Source organism: Takifugu flavidus, chromosome 13 (genome assembly GCF_003711565.1).
Source record: "Takifugu flavidus isolate HTHZ2018 chromosome 13, ASM371156v2, whole genome shotgun sequence".
NCBI lineage: Eukaryota > Metazoa > Chordata > Actinopteri > Tetraodontiformes > Tetraodontidae > Takifugu > Takifugu flavidus.
Genome location: NC_079532.1, coordinates 7097737 through 7122008, shown reverse-complemented (window position 1 = coordinate 7122008; position 24272 = coordinate 7097737). Strand labels below are relative to the sequence as shown.

The following is a 24272-nucleotide window of genomic DNA, read 5'->3' as shown; positions in this document are numbered from 1 at the left end:
CTCCACCGGCCATAGTTCCTGTCAAAGCTGACAAATGGGGAGAGTGCTTTCTGCAGAGAGATCTCCCTACAGGTTTCCCATAGAGGAAGCCGGTATGTGTAAATCACCGTCCACGTGGGGGAAAAAAAAAAAAAATGTATATATTTTTTTTAGAATGATGAAACCTGAGCTGAATTTCTCTGTTTGGTTGTTGAATTACTGGATCATCCTGCTGAAAGATGACATCAGAGAACCCTGGAGGTGCTCCTCTGTGAGGTGTGGATAACATCTCTGCATCCGGATCAATTGTGAGCTCTCGGGGCGAAGTTGATCACGATCAAAGGTCAAAAGGTCAGACCAGTGAGTTGGTGCAAAAGGACCTTCCACTGTTTCCCAGTGGATGAACTCGGAGTGTAATCAAATATTACAATTTGCTCCTTTCTTTTGCTAGGATTCGGAGGCTGGAGTCACCGTCTCGCCATAATCCATCGTCTCTTATTGCTGACGTCGGGTTCTGATGACTTTCACTGCAGCCTCTTTGTCCTCGCCGCGCCGCAGTCCTGAAGGAAAGCGAGATTTCAGCAGTTTAACGGTCTGAACCCCTGCAGAGGAGAGTTCTGTTGCAGGGCTTTTTCTGCTGGTCCCAACACCTGCGTCTGATACTCAAACACTCAGCAAATCTGACAGAGCTGCTCTGAGAAAAAAAAAGAAGAGAAAAAGCCCACTTCAAGTTGCGACTGGAGAGAAATTCTTCCATACGGGAAATGTAACAGCTGTGATTCTTGAATATACGAGGGATCCGCACGGCCGTGGTCGGGCACGGTGTCGATTCAGGGTCAGCTCACACCGTTATGTCCCCCTCTGGGATGATGCTGCTGACTCACTGTCAGAGAAGATGCCCGTCATTCACTCACATTTGTCTGGTCGGTCCTCAGAACAGGGGATCAGATGGGTCGGAACGCACGTCCACAGGACAGGAACTACTCATAATATGTGAAACTGCAGGAAGAAATGTGTATTATTACTTTACCTCTTGGCGTGACTGCGTTACACTGCTAGTAAATGCGTTATTACCGAGGGTGTCACGTCAACATGGTGTGTGTGATTCATTATTGCTCACAGCGACACCCGCCCCCTAGCGGGCGGCGTTGGGATCGCAGCGGTATTAAGTTGCAGCACTGTGGTGAACACATTATAGTTTCAATAATTAATGTATATGTTTGAATCAAAGTGTTTGGAACACAACAGCAAACAAACACGAGCCAAGTTTTCAGTTTTATTTAAGGTTCATTTTTTCAGACCTGCAGAGGACAGTTCACTTCCTATAAGCGCCTCACTTTTTGATTTTTTTTCCTTGCAATATCACCATAAAACCCATTGTTTTGACTCTGAATTGGTATCTCCTGGATGAGTTTTGATCTTTTTGTGAATACTGTTAAATAGGGAAATAGCAGGAGGGGTGGGGGGTGGTTAAGAGATGGATAGAGAGAGCGAACGGGATCAGAATTAAGACTAAAAAAAAAAGAAAAGGCGGTGGTCGGAGAGATCAGTCTCAGGCAGGCTGAGAGCTCCTTCATCACTCTTACAGTACTTGATTTTATCTCAGAGCACCTCCTGCTGTGACACTCACATACAGCATTGCATATTGTTCAGCAATCGCCGACGCTATTCTGCTCTCCCCATCAGCTGAGCTCCTTACTCACATCTGTAGGTTTTAAGGCCTCATTTAAGCCCTCCTGGGTGCAACAAAGGGACCGCTTTAATCCGATTGCCACCCTCGTTAGTATTTTTGACATTACCTCATCCATTCCAGACACTGTCCCGTCCACTTTGGTGGCAGTCTGTTAGGGTCAGCTACTGTAGGTACCACACAGTGGCACTGTAAGAGTCTGACCCCAGTGCTGAGGATGCCACGATGTCCCAAAGCCCCGGCTCCCTGTAGTTAGGCAGTGCTCTATCCTCTGATACAGAGGTTCAGCAAAAATTTCCCTCCAGTAGGATGGGACCTTTGGGAGCCCTCTACTAAAAGAGAATATGGGCCAAGTGGCCTCTCAAGCAGGCCATCTTTGTCCCTACCTAACAGAGAGCCCATGCATAGCCTGTGTCCTCAACTCCCCCGAAACATCTGCATCCACTCCATGCTAACCAAATCAATTTCTTTAAAAAAGCCACTCAGAAAAAAAAAAAAACAAAAAAAAAAAACTAAGTACCAATCTCCGTTTCCTCTCTCTCACCTCATCTTTTCCCACAACGTAGCTGCGAGGGCTAACCGTTTCACAGTCTCCTGTTAAACCTCGGAGGATAAGGGTCTTTGGGGCAAAGCTTCAAGAGCGGATTCACAGCTTGCTTCAATCCTTGAAAACGTTCCATGACTTCAACTTTCAAAAACATAAAAGGTTCTTCATGCTTAATCGGTTACGTTGCTCTTAAAAAGACCCCACTTTAGCTAATTCGATACCTTCCCAGTTTGCAGAGTTAACCTTCGCGTCGCCGCTGTGGCGCACGCCGCTGCGACGCCTTCAATGTGCCGCCTCGCTCGCTGCACAATGAATCCCGCGTCGCGCCCAGAGCCAGATGTGGAGTGGTAATGGTAGCAGAAAAAAGTGTAACGTTAACTTGTGTACCACAAACAGGAACAAAAACAAATCGGCCTTCTGAATAGACGATAAGGAAGGAGAAGAGAAAAAGAAGAAAGCATGTTTTGTTATTTCATTAATAATTTTTCATACTCTGCAGATTGGTGTGTATTGCATTGGGGGGAGGGGGGGGGGGGGGAGTAGTGGGTATGAAATGGTAGTCGGGGAATGGATGGGTGTCTGCTGTGGGTCTGTGTTCAGTGGCGGTCCACGGCAGCACTCTGTAGCAGCTCTGTGGTGGGCTGTCCAGGGGGTCTGAAGGCGGTCTGGAAGCCGGGGGGAGGGGCGTGGAACTGGCTGGCGGGGTTGGCTGTGGGAGGGGCCAGGTAGGGTGCCCAGCCGCCCGCGGCTCTGTGATGGAGGGGTAGGTGGGCGTCGAGGAGGCCGGTGTGGAGGCTCTGGGGGGTGGGCACCGCCGAGCCAGCGGGGCCGTCCATCTCTGTGAGCGCCTGCAGGGATTTGAGCCAGTGTGGGGGGTTGTCGTCCTGAAGAGAGTCTAAACTGTTCCCTGCCGTGGCTGGGATGCCTGGAGAGAGGGAGGAAAATGTATCGTTCCAGTTGTTCCAACTCCATATTTGGGATTATGAGATTATTTACTGGGAGACAAGCGGACAGCGTATGAGTGAGGTTAGCGTGAGCCGGCGGGGGTCTCCTGGTACGTCCTACCTGTGATGATCGCAGGGTCCATCCAACTGGCTGCGCTTTCCCAGCTCAGGCTGTGCGAGATGCCCGTCGGCCCCGTAGGCCCACCGATGTGATTAACACTGTTGGAGGATGAGGAGGAGGAGGAGGAAGAGGAGTTTGGTAACCCCCCAAAGTTGATATTGATATTGGGCAGGAGGGCTCTCAGGCCGTCTTGCCACTCTTTCACATTTAAGCCGTCTATAGAGCCGCTGTTCTCTGTGGAGACCAGAGGTGAGCAGACGTTTGGTCAGAGCTGTGTTCAGATACCAACCACAAGGTTCAGTCTGGGTAAAGCGACGCACTGGTACCTGAAATGGGGATCCCTCCCAGTCCCGTGTTGTGCTGCGGGGGCAGATTAAGGTCCAGGAAATTACTGTGTGAGACAGCGCTGGCCGAGTGGTTCAAGTGTGCGAGGTTGTGTCTTGTGGGGACGCCCATCCAGGGGTGTCTGGTGGCTGCCTGCTGCTGACTGGCCTTGCTGTTCTGACTGTTGGGGAAACTGAAGGAACTGTAGACGGGTCTGTGGTGGAGCTGGGGGAGGCGCGGCAGGCTGCTGGGGAAATGATGAGAGGCGCTGGCGTTCGGAAGAGGAGGCAGACCGCCCCCCTGGCCGAAGGGTCCCGGGGAGGAGGGGCTCTGGTCTTGCACCGACAGCTCCTTCTCTATCAGGTCGGCCAGGGCTTTGCGGGTGACGTCAAACGGATCGAAGCCCAGGTCGTCATCCTGCTGTTTGCTGGATGAGCCGAAGCCGAACGCCGCCTGCCAGTCTGTAGAGGAGGACACCGGTATCGTTTCTGTGGGGGGGGGGAGAAGGCGGCAGGTGAGGAGAACGTTTGCAGGTGCCGGGCCGTGTGAAAACGCCGTACCTGACGTGAAAAGGCTCTGTGGTTCAGGAGTCATGGGCCAGTCAGAATTGCTGCGGGGGGAGGCGGGGAAAGGAGGCAGCCCGGCGGGGAGGGGGTTAGGATGCCTGAAGTTGCTGTTGTCTGAAAACAGAGACTGGGACTCGGCCGCCGCACCCTCGAAGGGCGAACGAGCCGTGAGGTCCGATACGCTGACGGGCACCACCAGGCTGGGCTTGGTTAAACCAGGGGGGGGAGAGGGAGAGTCACTGGGGGGTAGCTGGAAAAGAGAGAACGTTTTAAACACCACCTCAGGACAGACAGACAACAGACACCCCCAAATATTTACCTGTTTTAAAGCTTCGCCGTTTACCATTCCGATTGATTCTGGGGGCTTGTCGCTGGGACTGCAGGGACACAGGCAACAATTCAGACACTCAGACAACCACAAATGACTTCCTTCGTACAGGGAGGGGGGGGCACACATTACCTGTTGCTGTCACAATTAGAGGAGAAGGGGGAGAGGGCAGTACACTGATTAGGGCCTAGCTCTGCTTCATCTGAAGTGAGAACGTCTTGATCTAGATAGTCTAACAACGGAGGAGACTTGCGGTCCTCTGAGAGCCCGTTGGCCAGTTTGCCGTGTCCCAACAGTGTTGGCCACCCATCTTTACCGTTGCTACTGTTGGATCTGGACAAAAACAACGAGGGGGGGGGGAGATCTTAAAACACCACTTAAACGGCAATTGGTTTTAACAGGTGACGAAGAGAGGGAAATAAAAAAAAAGTGCCTTTGTGTGGAGTTGGTTTTGTTTTTTGTCTTCTCTGTTCCACATGCAGGAGGTTGTAGAAAGCTAGGGTTAATTTTATAGAGGTCTTGGAGGAGCTTCTGCTCGTATTCTTGATGTTTTCCCGCCTAAACAAAGACAAACAGCACAAATTAAATTATCCTTGTAGATGAATCCTCCAAAGCCTCAGGATTTCATGAGAGTAAAGCCAGATTTCATCATCAAGAGACCAGTAATTCACCTGCATCTCCTCTTTAGTAAAGCTAGCAGCTTCGTCTCCCAGCTCGTGTAGATACATACAATCAGGTTTGGGACACTGCATACTTTTAAGGAAATAACTGCAGTACTTTGTTGTACCTAAAGAAGCCTGGAACAGCGACACAAAACAAGTTGTCACTTTTTGGCTGAACCCCAATCAACACATTCCAATTTCAGTGAATACTTGGTGCATTTGTGCGAGAGCAGAGCGTCACCTTTAGTGTTCTGCCGTCGACGACAACATTATTCACGCACTGTATTGCTCTTAGAGCATCTTCAGAGCGAATATAAGTGACATAAGCACTAGCACTGGGCCCCTGAAATCAGACAAATGCAACAAATGAAAGGCGCTTCCACTCCCACAATAATAATGAACTCCCACAACATAAACAAAGCGTCATGAACTGAAGTTTTCCCTTCTCAGGTTAGAATTGAAAGGATTTTTCCTGTTTGACCCGTCGACTCACCTGTGAACCAGCATAAGATGTGCTATTGTTGATGACCACTTTATGGATTTTCCCAAACCTCCCAAAATACTCTGGTCGCTTTAGGACCTGTGGGCACAACAAAAATCCCAAAGCTCCTCACTATTTATGTTAAAGCAGACGTTTGGCGAGCAGCTCCACCCAATATTCACAGTGGCATTTACTAGCCAAGGCTTCAGGCTTAAATTCTGAACATTAACACTCACTTCAGGATCAGCGAGACGCTGCGAGAGCCCCACCACAAACACGAGGTTTCTCTGGACGACTCTGACGCTGGCCAGATGCTTGCGATTTTCCGTCACTTTCTGCTTCTTCTCGTTCTGCTTCTGCTTCTTTTCGTTCTTTATCCTCTGAATATCCTCCTGTGACAAAGGCTTATACACCGCAGGGTCTTCTGGATATGGCTACGAAAGGGGAAAAAAAAAAAAAACGTGACACAGAGTTAAGAGTTTCGATTCTCCGTCTGTTCCCGTGAAGACCTCATCGTGGCCTCACCTTTCTACACGCGGGACACAGGCCGTTCTCGTCTGTGCGGATGCGGTGCCAACAGAAACGGCAGATTTGATAGCCGCAGGTGCACGGGAAGAAGTTGACATCATCGATCTCCAGCGGTTCCATGCACAGGGGGCACTCCATGGGGTCGTCCTTCATCTCAGGGCTGTGGGACATCCTATAGTGCAGCGAGGTTGCAGATTGAAGCTAAGCAGAACACGGCAGTAAGAAAACAACACAAAAACAGGTTTAAAAACACGAACCATGAAACTGAAGTTCTTCATCTGTTACATAACCTACTCATTTCAAATGAGGGCTTAAGCCGTGTTCTCGCATGTTTACAGTGCCCCAGATTTAGAACGTGGGGCTAAAAACAATAGCATATGATGCTGTTTAAGGAAACTGAATAATGCAGTTCAAACACAGACTTTATTATGCAACTCATGAGATTTATAGCAAACACATCACAACTTCCATGGCCAAACTACCCATTTCCGAGAGCGCATCACACCAAGACCGATTCAAAGCGCCGGCAAAACCAAACACACTAATGTACAGACAAGTAACGGCGAGTGTCGAGCACATTTCCAAATGAGAGAATCGGATATGGTTGTTAAACTAAACAGCGGGGCATTATTGCTACATAATGCAAATAATGCATGAAGCAGTGACTCACATTATTCCCATCCCAGCATCCAACAGCAACGCTGCGCGTCTGCTGATAACATGTAGCTGCACAAACTGTTTGATGCCCACACAAATAGAGACCACAGCACAGCAACATTTCACCGCGAGCATCTCTGCTGCGATTTCGCTACCTTCAGCTGCACAACGAGGGGAGTTTATTTAGGTCCAGATGGTACCAATTTCAACACCGCGCGTCTCTCCACGTCAGTGTCTCTGCAGGAAGATTTATCTACCTTGCAAAGAGCCAAGAGAGACGACCCAGAGACAAAAGCCCTTAATTCACAGAAGACAATGAGGATGCTGTGCTGCCTCTGAGAGGGTGACAGTGGCAGACACAGCGTCTTCATCACCGAGCAAAACACAGCAAACGGAGGCGATTAACAAAGAAAAGCTCGTAGAGATTCAACTGCTTTGTCGGGATGGATGGATCATTTGAAGTGACCAACCAGGAGGCTAATTCCCTGGCTAATTAGGATGCGTGAAATCCAGAGTTAGGTGTCAAGCAATAGATTAGGGGCTTCAAACTTCACAGCATTTGCTCCCATTTCTGTTCAAATTGTAACGCTGTTGGGGGCACTCGGCGGCAGATATCAGCTGGTTGGTAAGGTTGTATATGCGGCCAGATTACGCAGTTAGCCGGGCTGTTAACTTTAGCCTCTCTGCCTTCAGGATCAGACGTTGACAGATGTTATTTGACTAACATTATGCTAAGCTATCGTTAGCCGCGAATTGGTAAAAGAGGCCGGTCTATTCAATAACAAATATCCAAGAGCAATTACAAATCAAGCCGCAAAACTAACACATGGTAATCAATATGGGATTGATAGTAATGCAAACCGATTGCCACCACGTTGGGATTTCGGCTGCATTTTATCTGACAGATTTGCTTTTTGCTGCTCGCTACCATCGGCATAACTAGCATGCTACTTTATCGTGCAAATGTACTAGGCTGCGAAGCCAGGCTTACGACGAGGCCTACGCAAGCTACCGCTAAACTAGAAATAAGTTGTCGCCACTATAAACAGCTGACACTGCTCTCACGACATTAAGATTACCTGGACATTAATCTAATGGGCTTAGAAATAAACTGCCGTCAGTTTCTTGAATCGAAACAAACAGAGGTGTCCTTTATTTCTCCAGAATATACGCTGGCTAGCTCAGCTAGCAACCAGGCTAACGTTAGGTTTACTTACCCTGTCCGTATTTAGCTTAAGATTCCACTCCAAGGGAGTCACACCAAATTGGGCGGGGACTGCGAGCCAATTTATCTGAAATGTCAAATAAAATCTATAAACGGTCAGACAATACAACCGTATCTGTGCTGTACTGTTGTAATTAAATGGCTATAAAGATGTTTTGCCCCTTTCTTTTCTTGGTATTGTAGAGACAATTTACGCTCTAACCACCATCTTAGCTAGCATTAAAGTAGGGAGGGGGGAGCGGGGCAAGTGTTCGAAACCAGTGAGCATGCGCTGATACACAGGTGCATTGTGGGAAGTGAAGTTTTGGTATTCGGCCTGAGACCATCCCCGCCAACGCGAAGGCGTAGACCATCCACACCTAGGTGGATAATTCCTTAGAAACCCTCGCCTGTAAATGTAAAACATGACTAAAATGAAATGATAATTTAAGAAAAACCTAATCAAAAGCCTCCCACGCAACTAAAGAGAAGGCAAGCTAAATAATGGAAACATTTGAAAACTTTAGCATTTAAAGAAGTGTTGGAAAAGTGTTTTTTTTTTTTTTGTTTATTTTGTTTGTTGGAGTCAGAAAACAGCATGGTACGCTGTAATACTTTTCATTTACGATTCGTGAAAAATCATTCGGAACAGGAATGGCCCTTTTGTTTTCTCAGTAAAGAACATTGAATATCGCATTTTGAGGGAAAACACACAGCAAATACAAGACAATTTATACATTTATTTAGATTGTCTCAATTTCACTTAATGCAAAAACATATAAATGTTTTTTTTAATCCATCCACATGAATCTGGGCTTGGCCCACTGCTGAGGGTGAACGTTGCTGGGATCCACAGAGTCCAAGTTCAGCGTCAGGGCGATGGGATGTGGGGACACCAGCGACTGTCTTGCAGCCAGGAGCCCCATCCGAACACAGCTGTCTGCGTCCCGCTGTTGGAGAACCCCAGCTATCAACGCACCGGCGAGGCTGCGGCCAGGTTCCGGTTGAATGAGGGAGAGTGAGTACAGAGGTCAGGTGTAGCCAGTACGTGAAACAATACAGGGCAAAGGAAATGAAAGAAGTCGACTTTTATCACCTATCTCCTGCTCCTGACACATTTGCTGTCTCCTCTGGCAGCACAGTCAGTGCTGGGTAGTGCAGAGCACAAAGCTTCCTCGGCTGAAACACAAATAGGAGCGCCACCTCACACCCGCCAGAGGGCATTACCAGTAGATATTACCTCAACCTTACCCTCTTCTGGTTTCTAGGATGCAGGTTGACAGAGCCTCCATCGTGCTCTCCACACACCAGAAGCCCATTCGCACCCAGGGTCACTATCAGACAGTGAATGTGCTCCAGAAGGGGGCGTGCGAGAACCACAGCAAGAGCCAGGACCTCATCGGGGGAGCTTGGCAGCACTGACACAAGCCAAACAACACTTAGCCACAGGCGGTTCACTGTCAGACCTTTAATGGTCGTTTGGTTTTTACCTTCAGGTGTTTGAAAACCGAGAGTTTCATTCATGGCGCGCAGCTCCGCCAGGTTCGGAGATGTGTAGGACAAAGCCTTCCAGGCGTCGGAAAGGAAAGGTTTTCGAGCCTTGTCTGAATCCGTGGGCTCAAACCAAACTGTGGTGCAGTCCCCATTTGCATTGTCTTAACCAACACTCGTCCTAGTCACATTAATCGGTTACCGCTGCTCGACGTCCCCATTCACCTACCATTGAGGTTGTGTTTGGCAGCAATGGAGCAGACGTAGTTTATGGTGGAGACGGGAATGTTTCCATCCAAACAGACAAGGGAGGCCGATGAAAGCTGCTGTTCAAACTGGGACACCTTTCCAAAGGTATTCACAGAAATCTCAGAGATGAGCAACGTCAAGTTAAATCCACAGCTTACTTTAATATTTGGCTTTAAGAGATGTAATTCATTTAAAGCTGCTCTTGTCCGGAGTGCTTACGTATTCCTCGGTGATCTGCTGATGAATGTCCATGTCTCCCAGTCCCAGAATCATTTCTCCACTCTCAGCAATAATGGAGCAGTAGGTAGCTGTGCTCTGCTGCTGTAGCCTGGCCACGCCGCTCATGTCCTGACAGAGAGGACAGTGCACAGTCACATTTCTGAGTAAACACATGTGTGTTCACGCCGTAGATGCTGGCTCACCATGTGTTTGCAGCGTTTAAACACAGCATCGCTGCTGGGATCAGCCCCGGTGGCGGAGATGAGCAGAGGTCTCAGCCCCAGTCGACTCAGGGAGTCTTGTAAAGCGGTACAATTTAAGCCAGGGTGGAAGCAGTGCACACCTGATGTGATGGTGTAAAAAACGCACCGGCGAGGTTGCGACCGACGCCCCCAAATGTCTGGAACAGACTCCCCGGGTTGGTCTCCCCAAACTGAAAGAGAGACAAGATGTGAGTTTGATCATTTGTGACTCAAGCCTGTGATCTCCAGCCGCCAGGTCCTTACGCGCAGGGTCTCTGTTTTCCCCTTTGCAATAAAATCAACGTTTATTCCTCCTATGACAACCTGTGGGAGAAGAGCATCATGGGAGGTGTAGTCTATCCACATGCGAGGGTAAAATCTGGCCCGTGGTGCGTTCTCATGCTCACAACATTTGATTCTGAGCCTGCTGAGTGTTCTCCGCGTTGATGGCGTTCCTCTAACCTCCCCTCGCCCAGTTGCGTCGACAGCGCGCAGGCTATCCGGCTGCCTACTCTAGCGTTGTTCTGGATCAGAGCGATATCTAAAAGCAGAAGAGGTTAAGGGTGCAACCGTCTGTGCTGTCGCAGAAATGCCTCAGGCATATTTCCTGATTGGGTTCTTCAGGAGGAGGATACTGGCCCGAAGGGACGCTCCTTTGGTCAGATCATTGACCATCTGGAGAACGAACGGCGTCACGTCTTTGCCCGTGACGCCTTTAGTTCTGAAAAGACGGAGATGAATCATTTCAGAACACATCCACGCGTGATCGCAGGGAGTCCGCTCACCTCGCCTCGGTGACCGCAGCCTCCACGGCTTCCTGTATCTGCCGGCCGGCTGCTGCCTGCTCCTCTGGGATGGGCACCGCCAACAACAGGCCGCTGCTGAGGCCCAGCGAGAGGGCGCCGGCTGCAACACACCAGGTCCACATGTAGAGGCCGCACGGCTGAGGAAGACGATCGATGACGAGAACATGACACTGAAATACCGATGAGCTGCGCGGCCTCCTCAGGGTCGCGGACGTGAAATGGAGAGGAGAATCCACTTTGTGGAGAGAAGAATGCCGGGAAATTCTTTGATGTCCCATAAGTGGCGACGCACACCCCCTGCGTCTCCTAATAAAAGAAACATGAGCTAACTGAATTCCCGAACCATTAGGATTTCCTTTACACCTGCTATGCTTTGGGTTGCCCAATTTGAAAGGAAATTCCGACTTTGCCAAGGAAAATAAGAGAAAAGCCCAACAGAGGTCAGGAAATGTTTTCCACTCTCCTGACCAGGAACTCAAGGGTGCGTCCGATGTCCAGAATGGACTTGACTCCGGCAGACACCACTGCAATGGGGGTCCTGCCGAGCTCCGTGAGGTCCGCGCTGATGTCCAGAGCTGCGAGAAAAACACATTTCAAATATTTATCCGGGGATCTGAACCCGTTCCGCCGACTCCAGTCTGCTTACTGTCCTCTCCGTCTCTGTGGACTCCTCCGATGCCTCCTGTGACGAACACGGGGATGCCAGCTCGATGGGCCGCTATCATGGTGGCGGACACGGTCGTACCCCCGGAAAGACGCTGCGGAATGACAGCACAGTGTTGGAGCCCTGGACCGGTGGAAGTAACTGGTTTTGGGTTTAAAGTGTTGAGAGTGTCGCACTTTGCTGAGCACGTAGGGCAGATCCCGGCGGGACACCTTCACGGAGGTCCTGCTCTGAGCCAGGTGGTCCAGCTCCTCCGACGTCAGTCCAACGCGGACCTGTCCCTCTATCACCCCCACTGTGGCTGGGGTGGCTCCTTCGTTCCTCACAATCGCCTCCACCTCTTTTGCAGTGCTGTGCGCGAAACACCAAAGACAGAAAGTGTTCAGAATCTTGGACTTGTCGACCGCGAGGAGCTGGGATCGAACCCACAACCTCCGTATAATTGCACCTGACAAATGCACCGTTACTACTGCTCTGATAAATCACTTCACAAGGTTAATCATCCAGAGGGAGGTTTTTAACACGTTACTAACTTGTTATTAACAGTGTTTTGTGCACAACACACCTGAGGTTGTGTGGGTAGGGCATGCCGTGCGTGATGATGGTGCTTTCAAGTGCAACCACCGGTTTGTTTTCCGCCAGCGCCTGTGACACAAGCGGGTGAACTTTGAAGAGGCCGTCTGCAGGAACAGGCGGCGGTTAACACGTTAGCGCGGCTGTCACCGCTTTAAAAAGCCACAAATTGGGTTTCAAAAGATATGAGGAGGATCCAGTCACCAGGTTTGACCCATCTGCTCTGGTACGTTGTGATTCGTCTCCTCAGGACAAGTCCCGTAACTGTCTTCAACAGCTTCATTCTGTTTGAAAGAGGGTTTATTTTTGTGTTTCCTGTAAGGTGAATCACACTTTTCCAGTTTTTCCGGAGATTTCGTGTCTACCCAAGATGTTTGACAGAATGAAAGCATTTAACTATACCACAGCTGCTGGGACAGATGAGTTCCCAGTGGCTTAAAACCCTCAATCTGAATATTTGTAATCCAAAGGATGGTAGCAAAGATGTTTGCAAAAAGATTTCGAATCTAAAGCCATCACCTTGAAATATATACAGATATAATGCACATATTGTCAGGCAGGGTTTTGCTCTTACCTTCTCCAGTGCATCAGAACTGTTAGAAACTTTGCACAGAGGACTGAACTTTGACCTCGGTGGTGTTTGCACAGATCACAAGAGTCAGCCACAGATTTAAGTCACAGATTTTTCCCCTCCTGAATGTAATCACGCGCTGATATCTACAAAAACCCTGGATCTGAAGAAGTCAATCAGGCTACCGCACCAGCCTCATGGCCAGGACAGAGCTGGTGTTAGACTCTGGGTGAGGGTGTGTTGATGATGATGAGAAGGTTGAAGTCCAACACGATAAGAGACATCAAATCAAAACTGAATGAAAATCAGAGCCACACCATCTTAGGGCAACTTTCAGACCGAGCCTGGCTATGACCTCCCATCTAAATATTGGTGGCTTGCCACTGCCTGTCTGACCTGTCGCTGTGGCTGGAAAGCTGCTGGAAAAGTGTTGATGGTTCACTATTTAAACTGGTGACCTTCCGGTCCATGAGGAAGGCTGCGGGCTGCCTAAAAATGCCTTCCTGTTGGCTGGTTTAACATTAACTGTATTATTTTAAATTGTGTAAAATAGTCCAGATTAATATTCGAGATTTTAAAAAAGAGTCTGATCCTAGAATGATGACAAGGTTAATGTCTTTTAAATAGTTTTTACGCAAACTTGTAATACCTGAAGTAATCAGATAGTGGCGCTGTTTCGCCACGTGTGCTCAACTTTCATGAACAAATCAAATACTGTATTTTTTTCTCTATATCCCATTTTTCTCCAAATCATCTGCTTTTTATGATTAAAATTCTTCAGAAAATAATCACGGTGGCTATGATTTTTTTTTTTTTTTTCCATTGTCAATGTTGATGAGTTTGGGTGTGATGGGAACCCGGTTGTGGGATTCCACCTGGAGGTTTGGTGATATTTAGGATATTGGCTGTGGGAGACGGGGCTATTTTAGTTGACCACTCACAGGGGCAACACGAGCCATTAAAGTTGACTGAGCCTTTCTTCTGCTCATTGATAGTCCGCCACTGTTCACCTCAACAGCATTTTCCCTGCAGAAAAAGGTGCGTACAGCTTTATACCCACCACTTTACAACTCTGCGACACTTTCAATCATTAGATTCAGCGACGGTAAATCAAGACATTTTTTCTTATGTAAAATTAGTCACTTTTTCCAGAACACGGCAAAAGAGAAGACAGTTGTTTATCAGTATAGATGTATGATTAAAAGATTTATGGTAATTATCAATGATGCCGTCTGCATTCACTGTTAAGGATTGTGTGAATAATGAATTTGATATAATTATTTCAGGTCTACAGACAAAAACCAACCATGTCTGAGGCGTAAGTACCTGTTTCTGAATTCTTATTATAGCTGCTCTATTATATCCTGTATTAATTGTTACGTACTCTCTTATGTTCTCTTAATGGATCCATATCCACCTCAGACCCGTGAGTATTTCTTTATTTTTTACACACCTTCACTCCGTTTGCGTGGCTGTTGTTTTCTTTAAACATGGTTTTCACTGTTTCGTTTTAGAAGAAGTCGAAGATCACTGCTTCGCGCAGGCTGGCTCTGAAGGTACGTCTTCCCTGGTCTGGGTCATCGGTTCTCACACGCTCGCACACAGAGTCACACTCGGGTTCTTTATTCCGTTCAGACCAAACTGCTGAAACAGGCCGCCACGATGCTGGAGAGGGACAAGGAGGAGAAGAAGAAGGAGAGGGAAGCAGCCCTGAGTGAGCGAGTTCCTCCTCTTCAGATGTCTGGTTTGTCAGTGCAGGACCTTCAGGTATGAGAAGGTCACTGGTGCCACAGTAAAACCACATGGGCCATGAGGTCAGAGGTCAAGAAGGCACCTGTAGATGTTAACAAGTCATAAACGTCAACATGCAACAGTGTTTTCTGTCCTTTAAAAAAATAAATATTATTTTTGTTTCTTTTTTTTAAACCCATCTGCAGACTCTGTGCAAAGAACTACAGCACAAGATCGATGTGGTAGATGAAGAGCGCTACGACATCGAGCTTAAAGTGGGGAAAAATACCAAGGAGGTCAGAAAGGTCAACTTGCTCTCAGCGTGTGTGTGTGTGTGTGTGTTTAAACTCTGCCACACAAATGCCGCCTCCTCTCCCCTCAGATTGAAAATTTGACGCAGAAGGTCTTTGAGCTGAAAGGGAAGATGAAGCGTCCCGCTCTGAAGAGGGTGAAGATCTCGGCCGACGCCATGCTGGGGGCTCTGCTGGGCGGTAAGGTCAAAGAGTCGGTGGACTTCAAGGCCAACCTCAAGACCGTGAAGAAGGAGGACGAGAAGGTAAACGAGTATTTATGGGGTGTAAAAATGCAGCTTTATTAAAGAGTCGTTCTTTTATGAGCAGAAAGAGGAGGTGACCGACTGGCGTAAGAACGTGGAGGCCATGTCCGGCATGGAGGGGCGGAAGAAGCTGTTCGACGCTGGACAGTAGACACACATTTACGACGGGTTTAAATAAAGAAAGGAAACAGATTCAATAGAAAAAGCAAGTAAAGATTTGTTTTGCACATGATATTCACTCTTATTGCACTTGAATAACTGATGTGTTGCCTTGAAAGTCCTGGAAAATGTGTTTTCATGCTAATAAATCCTTCTGGTTAACATGATTGTGATGCGTTTCTTGATAATCAAAGCTGCTTGTTGTGGTCTGAAGGGACAAATACTGCGAGCAGGCTGCAGCTGTCGCTCAAATGATCATTAAAGGTTGGGTTTGCTCCATTTTCCTCCATCTGCTCCTCAGCCACCTTCTCCACGCCCCTCCTCGAGATCCTAAACTGAGACATTTGAAGGCCGGACACGTTCTGTAGCTCTGCTGTTTGATGAAACCAGCAGGAAAATAGCAGATATTTAGGTCGAAGCCATGGCAACGGCACCAAATTCAGATCTGAACCTCACGGCTTTTCCTGTGGGAAACCGCCGACATTAACGTGACTCGACTCTTCCAGCATCTGCCCACCATCGACATGGTGCTGAGTGGATAATGAGCACATTTATTATTTTGGGGGGCACTTTAAGATCCAAGCCTCCCAAAAATAAGGGAGGTCAGAAGTTCAGAGCTGCAGTAAACACTCCTGCGATTGAGCGAGGGAGGGGCGGCAATCACACACGGAATTTAAAAAAAACAACAGACGACCATGAAGGCAACTGGCAACTTCATTTGACGGAGGAATTCTGCTGCGTCATTTCCTTAAACGTCCACCTTGATCCAGGAGCAGCATGTGACACCAGAGCCGTACCTGTTATTACTGTGTAATAGTTTCCTGCCCTTCGCTCCGGTCGCAGCCTCTTTGAGGACCTGAACATCAACAATAATGACGCAGGTGGAGCTGGCTCAGTTTATAGACCAGTTGCCAGCAGCACCCACCCTTGTTCCACTGGGCCGCCACACAAACCCCTGACTGGCTGCTCCCACCTCCAGGATGGAGCTTCAATCAGGCATAACACACAAGAAAAGCAATAAGTTTACACTTGATCTGCATATTTTATGTGTTGCTGAGTCTCTTGGCAGCCATTTGGGGGGTGTCAATGTTCATATTGTGAATAAACGCTACAAATTATTTGCATTTCTTTTTCAAAAATCCCGGATTCAGGAGGGAATGCCGTGTCCTGCTGGTGACCTTTAGCTTCTGTTTGGCTCCTTGACAACTTGGGCTACGCTCAGACAGAATGTCCCCGGTCAGATGTGAATACCTGACACTGACCTGCCATTAATGTGGGCACCTTTCGAAACATTCACTGCCAGTTCCTGCAACAGCTGCCGTTAAATCCACCCGGCCTACCCCGAACACTCGAACTCAGAAGAGACGTTTTATTACCCCGTCTGTATATGATGGAGGTGCTGGTGCACCCACAGTAGCAGAGTGGAGGTCAGCCAGGCAGGCGGGCAGAGCCAGGCTGATTATTCTGCATCCATCCCTCCTTCACATGCATTTTCCTGGGCCACTGATGGACGGTTCGGCGCCAAATCGAGGTACAGAATTTCTGCTGTTTTTGAAAAGTGCTGAATTCTTCAGCCACGCCGTCGGATTCAAAACCTTCTGTTGAGATATTTTCAACAGCAAAATCTCAGAAACGCCCGTGAATTTGCATTTGTTCGTTGTTAATTTGCATTGTTGAGGTTTTTGACGAACAATAATTTAAACGTTGCCATTTCACATACCTGCAGATTATCTGCTCATCCACCATCTTGTCACCTATGCAGAGACTCTTGACAGTTATGTTAACGCGTCCATCGAATCAGCACGCCGGGGGCCTGGCGTGCACACATTTGTGCTCCTAAAAGTAAAATGCAAAGTAGTATAGTATATTTTATCTTTTTAATAAAATGGTACTTAAAATTTCATTCATATTTGGTGACCAAAAAAGATATGAACAATCATCAGAGTCCTCCAAATTTAATAATTTCATCCCCAACCGACTTAAATGTCTTTTTTTTTTATTATTTAGAACCTGCAATGTAACATCTGTATGTTCACAGATGTAAAGGGATGTGCGACTTCTGACTTGGATGTGAATGTTGAAAAGGTCAAAATATGTTTTCTTTTCAATAAAAAAACCCCAAGGAGAATCACATTTTGCCAGAACTATAAACAAGATCCCATCATTTACAGTAGCACATGCTGGTCACCCAGAAAACGCTGACCTTCAGTGTGTAGCGCTCTATTTAAAACTGACTGGCTTGTCTCACCTGTTCAGGTTTCACACTTAAATGACTGAATAGTTTCCTGAGCATAAACAAGCTCTCTGGTGACCTTTGGCGAGAAGAACAGAGAGAAAAGGAAGAGTGATCGCCCGGTGATACGATATAGCTATAAATACTATGAACAATAAAGTATAAAATTAGACTCAAAGATGTTTTTGATAACACCATTAGAGAGATTTCGATGCTTATTGTGGGAAATAGAATTTTCCTAAATTAATGCTTAAAACAAAAGTCTGCAGCTTTTGCGGTATGTTGTTGCCATTTAAGTCCACTAGGTGGCGCCATCTCACCATCGCAGCGTGGCCGTAAACAAAAAGATGCAGATATGAGGGTAAAGTATACATTCACCATTTTAGTGCATTCAGTAGCTGCTTATAAACACAATAAGGAAAATTATTCAGCAGGATCCATTGATTTTACAGGTGTTTCTCGTCCGCTGGATTAAATTTGCATGTTACAGGTGCAACTCCCTTTAATTAAGAGCTGCAACAAAAACGGGGCCAGATATGTCAGTAATTTGATGTTATTTACTTAATTACATTATTATCCCTTTTTAGAATAAAACGTAAATAACAGAAAAATACCTACCATTCATTAGGTTCTAGATAATAATCATTGATAAATTCATTCTCGATTGCGTTTCATTATGAGTCGCGAGGAAAATAATGTTTACATCACCCATTACAACAAAGAAAAGTTCGCTTTCAGTTTGGACAATATTAACGTGACTGTAAAGTTTTAATATATTTATTCCTGACTCAAGAACTGCCAAAGAACCAGGTTGATGCTACACCGCCTCTGCTGGGCTTCAGCCGCAACATCAACCAAGAATCTCCGATGCGTTTTTATTCCTTTAATGTGTTATTCGACCTCCAGGCGGAGGCGTAACTCTGAGGTGAAGGCCACGTTTGAGAGTCTGGGTGAAGATAAATTTAGAATCGTCTTGTCTTTGTTGCAATGCTCCCCTGCAGCCTTATGGTGGCAGCAGAGCGCTTCAAACGCCCCCTCGTGTGCGCGTCATTGCCAAAGTGACTGCAGATCATTTGTGTCTTATAATGAACCCCTACTTGTGTTTCAATCTCAAATGAATCGATTAGCACCACCACGGATCTGATGCTAAACATGTAGCATGGTGCATTATCTTCACGTTGGGTGGTGTGCAACAAACATGAAACCAGTATAAATAACACTACCACACTTCTTTCTCTTCTCTCTATATTTATAAATACCTCAGACAGTCTTCCTGCCCTAGACGCCGTGAGAGCATCACTGGCGGAGGCAAAGTTTGACGCATCAGAAGATGGAGGAGACGTGGGGCAGGAATGGTGAGGACAGGGGGGGGGGCTATTTTAGTGAGCCACTCACGTGAGCGCTGGAATCTATATATCCTCCCTCTTTCTGCCCCTCTGTGCTCAGAAAAAAGACGCCTGTCTGTGTTTGCCTGCTGTATAGGGTGAGGAGGTTTATTTTACATTAATAGCAAAGCTAATTGGGGGGGGGGGCAATCTATTGTTTGATCCGTCACCCACAATTCGATGTCAGTTAAGTCTCTATGTCCTTTCTGATTTTAACAGCTTTAAAAGAGACAGACGCCTGCCACCATGTCTGAAGCGTGAGTATTTATGATTTAACCTCCCATCTAGACCTGATGATGGTTTGCCAAAGTTTAACCGGTCGCTCCTTTTCTTCTGTCTGGTGTGGAACCGTCAACCCCCCCCCACCCCACTGGAACAGGCCGGTGAGTTGACGACAGCTGTAGAATCTGTGGGAATAAAGAAACCGCCAGTGATCAGCATGGACAGATGATAGAAACATGCGTGTTTGGGGGGAAATTAACAATCAATTGCAAACATCCTGTCATTTCAGAAAGCAAAGCCTAAGATTTCGGCCTCTCGGCGGCTGTTTTTGAAGGTATTTCACTCGCAATCCTGAGTTTACAGTTCTGAAACGCCATTTCTGGTTGACTGAGGCAAATATGTACACACGTGTGTGTGTGTGTGTGTGTGTGTGTGTGTTCCAGACCAAAATGCTGAAGAAGGCCATGAGTATGCTGGAGAACGACAAGCAAATCAAGAAAGACGAACGAGAGAGAACTCTGGCTGAACGGGTGCCGTCGCTGCAGATGTCTGGGATGTCTCTGCAGGACCTACAGGTGACTGCCAATCCTTTGATATGCACTAAATGGTTACTTAGCAACAGATTTCCAGATTTCATCCAGGAAGGTGCAGGTCCGGTTAGGGTTTACCTCAAACGATCCAACACAAAAAGGTCTGATCCGCAGAATCTCTGCAAAGAGCTGCACCAGAAAATCGACGTGGTGGATGAAGAGCGGTACGACATCGACGCTAAAGTGACGAAAAATGACACGGAGGTGAGTCGGTAAAAAAGGTGTGGGGTTACACCGGGCGCGGTTCTGAGGCCATGCTGACGGCTGGGCTCTTGTGTGGGCGACAGATTCAGAACCTCTCGCAGAAGATCTTTGAACTGAAGGGCAAAATGAAGAGACCGAACCTGAAGAGGGTGCGGGTGTCGGCCGACGCCATGCTGGGGGCTCTGCTGGGGTCCAAGGTCAAAGAGTCGGTGGACTTCAAGGCCAACCTGAAGACGGTGAAGAAGGAGGAGGAGAAGGTAAGACAAAAGAAGCACCTTCAAATAAACATTTTGAGATGACAGCAAGTCTCTGGGGGGAAAGAAATCTCCATTTCGTGCTGTCTGAAAATTTAGCTTTCTACCGCCAGGGGGCGACATAACAGCTATCGTAGATTTCAGGGAAGAATTTCAACTTAAATGGAACTAAAAAAGTGTGTCACAATAAGAGAGTTTTTCTTCATGAAATTCAGTATCTATTTCATCTTCTGATTCCAAATCATCTCTTGATCCAACAGAAAGAGGAAGTGACCGACTGGCGTAAGAATGTGGACGCCATGTCTGGCATGGAGGGCAGAAAGAAGCTGTTTGACGCTGGCCAGTGAGGGGGGTCGCTGCTCTCAACCAGGCCCAACCACACCGAATCACGGGATAGCTGGTCGGTTTGTGATGGCCGCTGACAGTTTCAGTAGCTATAATACTGATAATTATCTAAAAAAAAAGAACTGCACAAACACTCTTATTTAAAACAAACGTTATTTTCATCCACGTACTTACTGTGAGCCACTTTCTGTTTACAAGAATAAAGTGACAATAATCTAAGAAAATGGAGGCTGAATGGCTTGTTTGTGCCTACAAAATCCGAAGTAAAAGTGCTACAGCGTAAATAAAAAGGTAAACAGTCGTAAATTAGTGAGTAAAGCTGTTGAGTCAAGAGAAACAGATCCGTGTGGATGTATGTAGACATATATACACATGCACATATTAGTGTGTGAGCCAGTAGACAAGGATGTTAAGAGTGTACGTCTGGGAGAATTAGCTTTGACTGCTTTGTGTTTGGTCTGTGAGGGACACGTAGATGATCTTCTCCCCCGGGAACAACAACGTGTTGACTCAAGGGTGTGACCCAACAAACAGAAAGTTCAGTGTCCTGAAAACTCCAACGATTTTAAGGTTGGGCGTGGTGCAAGAGCTCAGCAGCACCGTATCCTCAAGCTTTATTTCCTTTTGCCCCAAAACCTTCAAATGCTTGAGATTATTTCTGGTTACCAGTTTTGACCATTTATATAAAATAATCTACTCCAGTCTGAGACATATAGATATAGATATTCGGCATTGTGCAGGTTTAAGGTGGACAGCATATCTTGTCGGTCATATGCAGACACGATCATGTTGAGTAGGGTTTTAAATAGCATTTCTCTTGTTCTCGCTCTCTTAACATGTATTGAGCACTCTGGGTGACTTTAAATCATGCGGTGAAAGCCGGAAAGCTCAATTGGGCAAATTTAAGGGAAGTCCTTCAGTCTCTGGGCTGAAATGACCCGAGGTGACAATGAACACACACACAAACACACCCTCGCCTGCTGCTCACTAGCTAAGTAAACCTTTCTGGCTGTTTGTAAAGAAAACAACAAAACAATAAATTGTCAGTTGAAAGCCCAGGACTTTTCATAATTCTAAAAAAAAGGTTGTTGTTTTTTCTTAAATCTTGGCCATCCGCAGTCATGCCTATACTACTGTCACTATGGCAACAATGACATTTTATTTTACACATTTTTTTTAATTAAAAAAATCCGCCACTTACAAAAATGTAGTTTGTGTTGATAATCGTATCTGTGAACATTATAATTTCTATTCACTACCGCTATTACAGCGTACACATAGGCCCCGCCCACTCAACGAAGCTGCGGCTCTGATTGGAAGAGCCACATGTCAATCAGTGACATAACAGGAACGCTGCTGTACGGTTTAAACATGTAAATATGGCAAGCACTATCAACACGCACCTCCGCGATAGCGGGATTTAATCCGGTCTTGGACTCTCCACGGGGTGAGACGGCATTTTAAACGCAGTTCCTGTTGTTTTGTGTGATATTATTTGACGTTCGTTCCTACGTTTGTTCGTCTCGTCTGGGTTTAAGCGGCCATAATCATCGCTGCACTATTTACACAGATGCAAGTGCAACTCGCACTCGCATCCTCCCCGACTGGCTAAAACCATCTGATGAAGCCAGCATAGACCTTATTTTGTCTCCTTCTTGCATATAAAGCTAGTTGGGTGTAGCTATCTGCCCGAAGCTATTTTGTTTGCCCCGGAACTACCAAGTTATGCGTGAACTCCAGCCTTTAAGGGAAGCTATGCTGAATACTAATGCAGTTCCGATCGAATAAATCAGGTGTTTTTGGTGGTTTCCTCAACTTTTTTTTTTTTTTGAAAGGTTTTCTTCTGAATGCACGCAGGTTTTTGCCACTGGTTCTTCAGATGTCCAATTACAAACTGTTTCTGCTGAGGCATGGGGAAGGAGCCTGGAACAAGGAGAACCGCTTCTGCAGCTGGGTTGACCAGAAACTCAGCGAAAATGGGGTGAAGGAGGCCCAGGAATGCGGCAAGCTCCTGAGGGAGCAGGGCGTCCAGTTTGACGTGGTGTTCACCTCCATTCTGAGCCGATCCGTGCAAACGGCTTGGCTGGTGCTGGAGGCCATGGCTCAGGAGTGGGTCCCCGTGGTCAAAGACTGGAGACTGAACGAGCGCCACTACGGTTCCCTGATCGGCCTCAACCGAGCAGAGATGGCCGCGCAGCACGGGGAGGAGCAGGTGAAGCTGTGGAGAAGAGGCTATGACATTACTCCACCTCCGATCGATGAATCTCACCCGTACTTCCTTGAAATCTACAACGACCGCAGGTACACGACCTGCGACGTTCCGAAGGGGAACCTTCCGCGAGCTGAGAGTCTGAAGGAGGTGTTGGAGAGACTGATGCCGTACTGGAATAATACTATAGTGCCAGAGATCAGGAAAGGCAGGACTGTGCTCATTTCTGCCCATGGAAACAGCTGCAGAGCTCTACTGAAGCACCTGGAAGGTACGCCTCTATAGACACAGTCAGCAGCCGCCTTTGTGTCGCTGTGCGGGGGATTAACTTTAGTGCAATTCAGCTACTACTTCCACCCTCCCTGGGGGGGGGGGGGGGGCATTTTCTACTCTCTGGAGCACCTGAGCCACGAAGAGCATGTGCGATTTCCAGAAATGGAACGTTGACCTTGTGCAGAAAGGCCACTAAGTTTATGTTACATTAGGCTGCGGCCGTGAAGTCCACTTTGACCTTTGGTTACAGTCAGAAGCAGTGGGGGATCCATGTGGATGGGCCACTCTGTAACCTGATACGCTCGGGTTATTGCATAATACCGCATAGCACTAGCTTGATGTGTATTTATACACGCGCGTACATAGGCTGGAGGTGCACTATTGTTTTTCATGTCATCCCTGTACACGAGCTGTGGTGTCAACATCCCTGTTTTTATTCCCACAGCTATATCTGACCAGGATATCGCCAACCTGACTCTCCCGACGGGCGTCCCCGTGCTGGTCGAACTGGACAAAAGCCTCAAGCCCGTGAAGCCTCGCCAGCTGCTGGGAGACCAGGACAAAATACGGGCAGCCATCAAAAAAGTGGAGGACCAGGGAAAGGCCAAACCCTCCGCCTGAAAGTTACTAAAGCAGGCGTCCGTTTGAGCACCTGTCTGGTCGCCTCTGCGCACTTTAATTAGGTACTAAAAAAAACCAAGTTTTTAGAAAAAGTCTTAAATTATTTATTAACATAAATTTATGACATTGGAGTCTGGGTTACAGAAGGTTTAGATCAATCCTGAATGGAGGGTTTTACAGTGTGATCTTCCCAAGCTTTACGCTTTTTTAAGTACTTGTTTCTGTGGTGTCATGTTAAATAGACATGCAAGATATCAGTGAGGAGCTTAATCTGTTACATGGATAATGTTTAGGAATGTTCCCCGTGGTGCTCTCTCTCGTGTAAAACTACTGCATGGTACGTTCCTCACAGCTGCTCCGTTCTGTTGGTGTTACCGTCGTGTGTTTGATGCTTCACACTCCCTCGTGCTTCTGTCATACACTGGTTTGTGCACTAAGTTGGGGGGAAGGAGGGAAAAAATGGAATTGTGGGGATTCAGGCACCCGACTGATGTTCCACGTGAAATTAAAAAGAATTTAATGTTTCGTTGCCACTTTATTTACTCTTCAAGGGGGGAATGTAATCAGATGTAAATGCTCTTAAAAGGACACGATGAGGGTCCCACTCAACATTCTCGTGTACCGAATCCTGTACCTGCACCAGA

The 24272-nt window shown here is 47.2% G+C and overlaps 5 protein-coding genes across 10 annotated transcripts; 3 read left to right on the top strand and 2 right to left on the bottom strand.

The window, feature by feature from the left end:
• Positions 1 to 1242: 1242 nt before the first annotated feature.
• On the bottom strand, positions 1243 to 8284 carry cnot4a (CCR4-NOT transcription complex, subunit 4a). 3 transcript variants are annotated; one of them, XM_057051033.1, is made up of 13 exons: positions 8045 to 8284; positions 6168 to 6342; positions 5879 to 6076; positions 5655 to 5741; positions 5403 to 5504; positions 5171 to 5296; positions 4933 to 5057; positions 4632 to 4832; positions 4491 to 4548; positions 4166 to 4421; positions 3608 to 4093; positions 3282 to 3515; positions 1243 to 3141 (listed from the first exon to the last, which is right to left on the bottom strand). In XM_057051033.1, the coding sequence occupies exons 2-13, from the start codon at positions 6339 to 6341 to the stop codon at positions 2813 to 2815; spliced, it is 2376 nt and encodes a 791-aa protein (XP_056907013.1). In that variant the 5' UTR covers position 6342; positions 8045 to 8284; the 3' UTR covers positions 1243 to 2812. The 3 variants fall into 3 exon arrangements, with proteins under 3 accessions (XP_056907013.1, XP_056907011.1, XP_056907012.1); XM_057051031.1 differs by having other exon boundaries at positions 6168 to 6371; positions 8045 to 8283; XM_057051032.1 differs by lacking the exon at positions 8045 to 8284 and adding an exon at positions 7907 to 8032 and having other exon boundaries at positions 6168 to 6371.
• Positions 8285 to 8751: 467 nt separating this feature from the next.
• Positions 8752 to 14518, bottom strand: zgc:136858 (uncharacterized protein LOC678543 homolog). Of its 3 annotated transcripts, XM_057051038.1 has the most exons (19): positions 12850 to 13894; positions 12480 to 12559; positions 12268 to 12382; positions 11879 to 12053; positions 11685 to 11796; positions 11507 to 11613; positions 11218 to 11344; positions 11018 to 11138; positions 10868 to 10953; positions 10640 to 10773; positions 10497 to 10556; positions 10360 to 10423; positions 10194 to 10288; positions 9991 to 10119; positions 9752 to 9866; positions 9522 to 9659; positions 9283 to 9449; positions 9128 to 9210; positions 8752 to 9018 (listed from the first exon to the last, which is right to left on the bottom strand). In XM_057051038.1, exons 1-19 carry the CDS (start codon positions 12861 to 12863, stop codon positions 8823 to 8825), a joined length of 2118 nt encoding a protein of 705 aa, XP_056907018.1. In that variant the 5' UTR covers positions 12864 to 13894; the 3' UTR covers positions 8752 to 8822. The 3 variants fall into 3 exon arrangements, with proteins under 3 accessions (XP_056907018.1, XP_056907020.1, XP_056907019.1); XM_057051040.1 differs by lacking the exon at positions 12850 to 13894 and adding an exon at positions 14300 to 14518 and having other exon boundaries at positions 12268 to 12559; XM_057051039.1 differs by lacking the exon at positions 10497 to 10556 and having other exon boundaries at positions 12850 to 13895.
• On the top strand, positions 14026 to 15454 carry LOC130535770 (troponin I, cardiac muscle-like). The gene is given in 7 exon segments (XM_057051044.1): positions 14026 to 14058; positions 14133 to 14168; positions 14361 to 14402; positions 14482 to 14613; positions 14784 to 14873; positions 14960 to 15133; positions 15198 to 15454. Coding segments are annotated over 7 exon segments (579 nt in total). The 5' UTR covers positions 14026 to 14040; the 3' UTR covers positions 15285 to 15454.
• A 1173-nt stretch (positions 15455 to 16627) lies between these two features.
• Positions 16628 to 20749, top strand: LOC130535771 (troponin I, slow skeletal muscle-like). Its single transcript, XM_057051045.1, has 9 exons — positions 16628 to 16823; positions 18790 to 18880; positions 18972 to 19008; positions 19130 to 19171; positions 19422 to 19466; positions 19576 to 19707; positions 19837 to 19926; positions 20010 to 20183; positions 20441 to 20749. Exons 6-9 carry the CDS (start codon positions 19582 to 19584, stop codon positions 20525 to 20527), a joined length of 477 nt encoding a protein of 158 aa, XP_056907025.1. The 5' UTR covers positions 16628 to 16823; positions 18790 to 18880; positions 18972 to 19008; positions 19130 to 19171; positions 19422 to 19466; positions 19576 to 19581; the 3' UTR covers positions 20528 to 20749.
• Positions 20750 to 21822: 1073 nt separating this feature from the next.
• On the top strand, positions 21823 to 24153 carry bpgm (2,3-bisphosphoglycerate mutase). 2 transcript variants are annotated; one of them, XM_057051041.1, is made up of 3 exons: positions 21823 to 21972; positions 22383 to 23005; positions 23453 to 24153. In XM_057051041.1, exons 2-3 carry the CDS (start codon positions 22405 to 22407, stop codon positions 23626 to 23628), a joined length of 777 nt encoding a protein of 258 aa, XP_056907021.1. In that variant the 5' UTR covers positions 21823 to 21972; positions 22383 to 22404; the 3' UTR covers positions 23629 to 24153. The 2 variants fall into 2 exon arrangements, with proteins under 2 accessions (XP_056907021.1, XP_056907023.1); XM_057051043.1 differs by having other exon boundaries at positions 21863 to 21972; positions 22361 to 23005.
• Positions 24154 to 24272: the final 119 nt, after the last annotated feature.